Below are 8,537 nucleotides of genomic sequence, written 5' to 3'. Positions count from 1 at the left end.
TTATGCAATTTTCTTCAACAACTTTCCTTTAGATTTACCAAAACCATATAATATGAGGTCACGCCTAAACACTTTAAATTTTGTATGCAATCAGGCAGGCCCTTCCACTACATAGTTGAAGTTAAATCGAAAGGAAATTGAACAAGAAAATGGTATAATATATTACCAGCTTAAGACTGGGATGCCATTAAAGTTCATGTGCATGTAAAGGCATGCATCCCAATACTTTTGGCAATATAGTGTTTGTGCCTACACTTCAGCGTTAACATATCTTCTTCTTCTGTGTCCACACCGTAAGCCTCTACGTCGTTCTACACTTACTCTTTCCTCCAATTTAATGCTGACTTTTTGTCCACATTACCAGACTCATGATATTTTTTGCTAAAGCTCAACTCCAGGATAATATAAAATACTAAAATCAATGGAACCTAGTATTCACTAATAAATCATTTAAAGTATGTAAATGCAACTAGTGATTTGGCACCAGCCTTTTGCACTCTACTATACAGCAGCACCGTGTATTTTGCTGTCTGACTGGAGTTTAGCTTCAAGTGTCTGGTAATTGGTATTTCTGAAATGTCAGGTTCCAAATGAATTTTTTTTTACATTATAATCAAGGTTGTTACAATTGCAGTTTTTTACTCTACTGTATTAACTGGGACCATTCAAATCAATCTCACTTATTACATTTATAGGCATACTTACTGATTTCATGTGTCCATTCAATGCCTAATTTGTGTGTTGCAATACTGACTTTTCAGCACCTACAGTTTACACACAAACCTTCTTTACGGAAAAAGGACATTAAATAAAGCGTAAGGCAAAAAAATCACTGCTGTTGGAGTTTTACAGTTTTTCTTTAATTTTTTTCAATAATATTCATATTTATTTTTTTCATAAAAATCACAGGTATTGAAATCAGGAGAAGATACAGAGGTCAAAGTTCAGTTTCAGAGTCAGTTGGCCTCGCATTCCTTCAGCTTTTCCTGTTTTTGACTGGGGATTTGTATTTTCCTTTTCTATTATTGTATTTGCCCAATCCTATCCTTCTGTCCCTCCCCCCTATATCAACAACTGAATAGTTGGTATGAAACAGGTGGGCTTTCTGCAATCTGGGGGAGTTTTGAGGGTTAAACTCACAAGGTTAAAAGTGCAAAGGTCATTCCCCAAACATACAAAGTCCAAGGATCAAAAAGTACAGACTATGGAACTTCTGTTACCATTGCTTTCCCTCCAGAGTTATACAACTTGTCCAGTAAGGGCTTAACAGAAAAGGTGGAATAAGAACCAGGCACCGTGCAATCCACTACCTGCTCCTATTACCCCATTCCTTCTTTTCCCCCACTGATCAACCAATATCATATCATCTTCATGTTAAACTTCCGAGGAGCATCTGCAGTAGAGAGTCCAGCATCAGATTTTCGCGGAACATATTCTATCTCTATGTTATGTTTAGTGTTTCCTTTTCCTCTGCTCCAAAGAAATAGTAAAACCAAGCAAAACAGGACCACCCCCAAAAAGGATATGAATCCCATAGTGGTGGCAATTATAAGAGTTTTAATATCAAACGGGAAAGGGACAGTTGCACGAGTGCTGTTGACATCGCTTTCATTCGGCTGGTTTGAGATGAAGGCAAAGGTCTTGTTGGGTTGATGAGGCCAGTCAGGTGAGTAACTGCGCACATGAAGATGGGCCAGTGAAGTATCATTACCAGCTGCATTGCTTGCCACACAATGATAAGTCCCATTATCTTGGATCTGGGCATAACGTACTTCCAAAGTTCCATCTGGAAATACAGACAGCCTACCGCTACTTTTGCTGGTGATGAAAGTCTTCCGTGGGGATTGCCATAGAATAGTAGGTGGTGGATCTCCATCAGCACGGCAAAAAAAGTGTACTGTATGCCCTTCGTCTACATGGACAACTTGGGGACTTCGATCCTGGATTCGTGCTTTTCGACATGAAAAATACGTTGGCTGCAACACATCAGGGAAATCTTTGAACTCCTTTCCCTGCACATATTCTGGACTGGAACAGGATGGCTGCTGTTTATTGAAGTTGAGACGCCAGCGTCGCCGGAAGATCCACATTAAACGGCAGTCACAAGCCAATGGATTACGATCCAAAATTAACGTTTCTAGATTGCCTACAGAGTGAAAAGAAGATTCTTCCAGTGTATTTAGGAAATTGGAGGAAACATTTAGTACACGTAAATGGTTTAGACCACGGAATGCATAGGGTTCCACAACAGAAAGCTGACCACCTACCAGGTGGAACTCCTGAAGTCTAAGCAACTCATGCAACATAGATCCCTCCACAGATGTGATTGGATTGTATGAAAGGTTAAGAAAGCGAAGATAAACAAGATGCCTGATTGCCACATATGGTATAGTGCTCAGATTGCTGTGTGTAATAGAAAGAGATGTTAAATTTAATCCATAGAGGCTATTCGCTGTCATTGTGTCCAAATATGGCCAATGGGCCACTTCTAAACTTTTCAGCCGGAACAGCCTTTTGAAGGAGTAGTCACGAATTATATTAATGTTAAGGTACCGAAGCCGTAGAGAGATGAGACCATGCAGATGTGACAAAGCCTCTGTGGGCACCACGGTGAGGTTACACTTTTCCAGTGTCAGCTCTTCCAGGCTGTTGAGTCCACGGAAGGCACGATGAGAAATATACACCAAATCATTATCTCCAACTTCCAGAGATTTGAGGTTATAAAGGTCCTGGAACATGTCATCCAGCAATATGACAATTTTGTTTTCACTGATGTCAAGTTGTGTAAGGTTACTGAGTCCTGTGAATACACCTAAAGGAATGAGCTTGAGACGATTACTTCGCAGCCCCAAAGATCGTAGGTTGAAAAGGGCATTGAAGGCGCCAGGTTCGATCAAAGACACTATATTCTCACTGAGCTCCAGCTCCTCCAAGTAAGGAAAGGAAGAGAACTCGTCCTGGTTAAGTGCCTTGATCCTATTTTTACTGAGATCCAATAGTCGCGTGTCAGTGGGGATGCCTTCGGGGACGTTGAGGTGACGCTTGCGGTGGCACAAAACAGAACGATCCTGAGGAGAGCATTCGCAGCGTTGGGGACAACCTGAGGCCGAGCCAGACAGGAAGGATCCCAGAACAAGCAACAGGATGGGACACAGGCAAGGTGGCAGCGGGAGAATCATACTGGATCGTGGACTCACCTGAGAAGAAATAAAAAAGAAAATAATGTAAATATTTGTTTTGATTTATTGCATTACAATAACTCTATTGATCTTTTTGTGTTTTCCTATAATATGAATTAAAGTAAAGCCTCTAAAGTAAGATATATAAACATTGTAAGGGGTAGTACCATCATCCAGAGATTTAAATATAGAGAGATTGGGTCTAAGGTCCCCAAACCAGAGAACCAAAAAGAGGGGGGGGGGGCGGTTGGACTATTACAGTACTGGTAAGTTGATAGGATCAAACGTAAAATAGAAATATAAAACAAAAGAAAAAAGATTTCTCTTTTGTTTTTTATTTCTATTTTTACGTTTGATCTTATCAACTTACCAGTATTGTAATAGACTTACCGCCCCCCCTTCTTTTTGGTTCTCTGGTTTGGGGACCTTAGACCCAATCTCTCTGTATTTTCCTATAATATGAAAATAAATTACATTAGATGTCAGCATTTTGTCTGGCTGATTTTCATGTACCAGATCCTCATCATATGGAAGAGTTTAGCAACAATTTAACAATTGGCCAGTATCTGAGTACCCAATTGTTAAATTGCCTTTTTGGCAGTATTAAAAATCTGAACATAAGGTTACTTTTAATTTTATTAAATTGAACCTGCTCTATAGCTATTCTAATATGTAAGAAACATGCCTAAAGTAAAGTGGGTTAATGCTGTCTTATTTAGTAATGCTATTAATTAATGTATTCATTTGTTTTTTAAAGCTGCTAACTATATTATGTCTAGGTGCTGCAGACACAACTAAAAGCTCAGTCAGTAGGTCAAAATGTCCAAATGAACCAATCAGAACTCATCTTTCACCAATTTTTGAAATTTTCAGTGAGCTATACCTAACTGCAAAAAAAAAACATTAAAGAACTTTAAACAAAACTAACAAAAATTCTCAGTTTCTAAAGCCAAATGTACTGCTAGCATCCCAATTATGGAAGGTGCCATATAGTTATTTCACCATTACTACTTCCATGTTTACTAAGCAATGACTGCACTAAAGTTACAGTTTGAAGTTCAAAGCTGAACTCCATACATACATTCATTTCAATATATTCCTCAATAGCCGCATGGGCTATAAACCCACTTTTGGTGCACCAAATGCTTTTGTAAACCCAATTATTATCTTTATAAAAAGAATGGTGAAATTATCACTGGCCTGTACAGAAAACTACATGGGGATGGAGACAAGACCAGTCACATTAGATGTTAAGAGCCACCCCACCATCAGAAGTTGAGTCCCCCACTCTCCCTTACATCACAGTGCACCCCCTTTCCTTATGCTGCTGCTGGGAAAAAGCTGGATGCATTGCTTGAAAGAAGAAAGTACAGGGTCTGGAGGAGGACTAGAGGAGGGCTGCAGGAGAGGTGCGAGGTCCACATGAAATGGCCTGGAGGGCCAGATTTGGCCCGCGGGCCTTGTGGTTGCCACCTGTGCTGTAAAGGAAAGATGTATATACTTACCTATTCTGAAGGCGCTTCAGTTTAATCACATGATCTCCTCAGTGGCCGGCTTCAGTGAAGAGGAGAGATCACTGTCAACAGCTGCAGAGCCTGAACTGTGACATCACCCATAGGCTTACTATGAGGCATCTGCTGTCGGCTTTCCCTCCTCTACAATGAAACCGCCCGACCAGAGCACCTTTAGAATAGGCAAGTATAGACATCTTTCATTTACAGGGTAGTTAGAATAGGCTTTACATGAAGGCGGGAGTAGATTTAAGCTTAGTTAGCTTTTGACCAGACTTCTACTTTAAAAAAATATTTTAAAAAATTGTGGCTTATGAGGGGGCTGGGCAGCTGTGTTTGCCATCAATAACCTTGTCTGTACTGTGCAGGCAGATATTCATTATCCATTATAACTAGAGGTGAACACTGACTGTCCTAACAAGGGCTATAGGTGTAGGACTTGCACTATGGTAATGAGGACAGACTCCTTTCAAAAACCTTGCAGTCAGTTTGACATTGGCTCCTAAGAAACATCTAAAAGGTTATTTAAAAAAAATTATGAATGCGGTATGAATGCGAACACATTCCAAACATATACAGTTGTGGGTTTTCCCAAAATTGACTGCAATAGTGGAAATGCGCTTTAAGCTCCTCCTCCTTGCCAACACCCCCTCATTGGCAATGGTTCTTTGGTATCACACCGCTCCCCCAATGCATACACATCAATCCTGAAGGTCATCTGGTATCAACACACAATGGGACTACGTGTTCTCAGCTCCCTGGAAATGAGTATATTAGCCCAAATGCCTAGGGTGGGGTCCTATGCTAATTTTTCTTTTTTCTGTACATTTCAAAAAATATATATATATACACAGCTAAACTGCACCTGTCTCCGACTATAGACTTTAAAGAATGTACATATTCGAAACAAGCAATAAAAAGTTTTAAAACAACCTGCCACTGGTCTCTCTTACTGCAGGCACTGTAAAGTAACATATCCTCAAAGGTCACAACAGAGATGACAAACAGTTTACAACACCTACTGTTACATTTACCTCTTTACATTAGAAGGTTAGCAAGCTGCCAAGATTATAATATAAATATCCATAGAAACTAAGGGAAAAGGAGCTAAGATTTCAGTGCCCCTGTTGTGAAAATGAATTTCCCCACAATGTCTATAGCTACATAGTTGAATAAGGACTTGTTTTAAAGTACTTTTACTACCTGTTCAAAGTATGTATATGCATTAATGTGAAGAGTTTGGGCACAGGCCCACTTTAAATCTTGTATTGCTGAAAGTTTTGATTTTTGCATTTATCACATACAATGGCGGTTCACCTGCTGCACATTCGTCCCATTATAAATAGAGCAAATGTGATTGTTGCATGCCAGGAAAATGTCATTTGGGAGAATAGCTCAAAAGGATTCACTGGGTGAGTCATATCTCTTATTTTGTTAAAGCACTGTAAGGGGAGTTTACTAAGACTGGAGCAGACAAAATCTGGAACAATTGTGCATGGCAAACAATCGGCTTTAATTTTTAAAACTTAATTGAAGAAGCTGATTGGTTACTATGCACAGCTGCTCTAGATTATGTCTGTTCCAGTTTTAGTAATTTCCCCATTGTGTATTGTAAATGATAGTCATGTCTATGAATCGAGCTGGCTACAACTTACCTTTAAGGTGGTACATGGTCTCACAGAGACTTGAGTCTAATGCTCCTTTCACACAATAAGCCCGCTCAGATCCACCTGTCCGTTTTTCAGGCGGATCCGAGCGGGCCATCCATCGACTTAGCTATATGATCCGCTCAAGACAGATGTATGGAATTACGTCTGCAATTCGTTTTGGCGGATCGGATTGTATGAGATCTCATGAAAACAGACATGCTGTACATTTTTGTCCGATCTCCCCATAGAGATCAGTGGGGCTCTTACAGGTTCCTCCCTGCTCAGTGTGCAGAGATGGACCTGTCATCCGCCGACTCAGCAGAGATCAACGGAGCGATCTAATGCTGAGCTGGCGGACTCTGCTGAGCGGATCCGCCCTGTGTGCAAGGGGCCTAACACCCCAGATACTTGCTCTTCAGGGAATGTACCACTGAATGCACCCTCAACCTCTACCATGCACCAATTAAAACAATTGGTTAATTTGTTCTTATACCACAGTTGTTTTTTATGGAACCCTTTTGATGGTGAACTCTCTCTGAGCTCCCATCATTTCCTTTTGTTACATGTACCTCTAAGAATAGCAGTCAAACACAATCCAAACATCCAGAGTGGATAGTGCTCTCCTTTAAGTGTGACTGGGAAAACACATATGTGTAATCACGGTAAACAGGCTTGTGAGCTAGATCCACTGAAGCTAGGGGATAATAAAAAAATCCATCCTTGTATAAAGGTCTGCGATCATTGGAGCGAGAGTAATAATTCTAGCACTAGACCCCCTATGTAACTCCATTCCATGAGTGTGCGAAATTTTAAAGCATGACATGTTAGGTATTTATTTACTTGGCGTAACATCATCTTTCACATTATACAAAAAAATTGTGGTATCTTTAGTTTTTTTTATATTTATGAAACGCGTTAAAAAAATTGCTGCGCAAATACTGTGTAACATAAAAAGTTGCAACCACCATTTTATTCCCTAGGGTGTCTGCTAAAACAATATATATGTTTGGGAGTTCTGAGTAATTTTCTAGTAAAAACATTATGATTATTACATGTAGGAGAGAAGTGTCAGAATTGGCCTGGGTGGCAAGGGGTTAATTACCATAAGTAATATACAAATAATTATAATATATTATTTTTAAGGTAATTTATTTTATTTTCAAAAACTGTACTCAAGCAGGTGGCTTAAGGGACAAATTACTGAAATTTAAAGTTATAACTTCAATCAAGTAAATTCACAGTAAAAAGATAAATAATAAATCATTATAACATATAGAATATTAATAAATAATTTAGCTTGATTATAACAGTGTCTTTTCTGTAGGAAGCAGATTATCATTCTTCCTCTTAACTATGTGAGAAAAACATGGGATTGTGAGTAAATCTAAGGCCTCGTACAGACGGACGGACTGTACGCTAAAAACGGTCCGCCAGATCGTTTTCAGCGGACATGTCCGCCCGGAAATTTCTGTCTGATGGTTGTACACACCATCAGACAGAAATCCGCGCGTACACGATACGCGGTGACGAGGCCGCGCCGTCGCCGCGACGATGATGCGGCGACGTGCGCGGCCCTGGAAGTTCAATGCTTCCACGCATGCGTCGAAGTGATTCGACGCATGCGAGGGATGGCGGCCGATCGGACATGTACGGTGAGTCTGTACAGACGACCGAACATGTCCGACGGACAGGCTTCCAGTGGACATGTTTCTTAGCATGCTAAGAAACATTTGGCAGACATGTTCGGTCGTGTGTACGGGGCCTTAGGCCTCGTACACAGGACCGTTCGTGTGTATGAAAAACTGTCGTGGATCTTGACGAGAAAAAAAGAGAACATGTTCTCTTTTTTCTCGTCGGGAGTCTTAATTTCCTCGTCGTGTTTCTCGTTGGGCTGGTTTACGACGAGAAACATGAGATTAGCAAAAGCAGCCCCAAAGGTGGCGTCAGTGGAATCAAACTTCCCCTTTATAGTGCCGTCGTACGTGTTGTACGTCACCGCGTTTGAGAACGACGAGATTTTGTCTTGACAGTGTGTATGCAAGGAAAGCTTGTCAAGATTCTCGTCAAGCTTGTCAAGATTCTCGTCAAGCTTGACAAAAACCTTGTTGAGGAAAACGTTTCTTTTACGATGATATTTTCGGTCGTGTGTACGAGGCTTCATACCCATAAACCCATGTTTTTTCCTTGTAGATAAGAGG

At 40.4% G+C, this 8,537-nt stretch overlaps 1 protein-coding gene across 3 annotated transcripts in view; it reads right to left on the bottom strand.

Moving 5' to 3' along the window:
• Window positions 1-838: 838 nt before the first annotated feature.
• LINGO1 (leucine rich repeat and Ig domain containing 1) overlaps window positions 839-8,537 on the bottom strand; it is a 619,539-nt gene continuing 611,840 nt past the window's right edge. For all 3 annotated transcript variants that reach the window (XM_040342992.1, XM_040342991.1, XM_040342990.1), the window contains one exon: window positions 839-3,197. In XM_040342992.1, the coding sequence (XP_040198926.1) occupies window positions 1,359-3,179 (1,821 nt within the window). In that variant the 5' untranslated portion in view covers window positions 3,180-3,197 and the 3' untranslated portion in view covers window positions 839-1,358. The remainder of the gene's footprint in view (window positions 3,198-8,537) is intronic.

Source organism: Rana temporaria, chromosome 3 (assembly GCF_905171775.1).
Source record: "Rana temporaria chromosome 3, aRanTem1.1, whole genome shotgun sequence".
NCBI lineage: Eukaryota > Metazoa > Chordata > Amphibia > Anura > Ranidae > Rana > Rana temporaria.
This window is presented reverse-complemented; position numbering and strand designations above follow the sequence as displayed.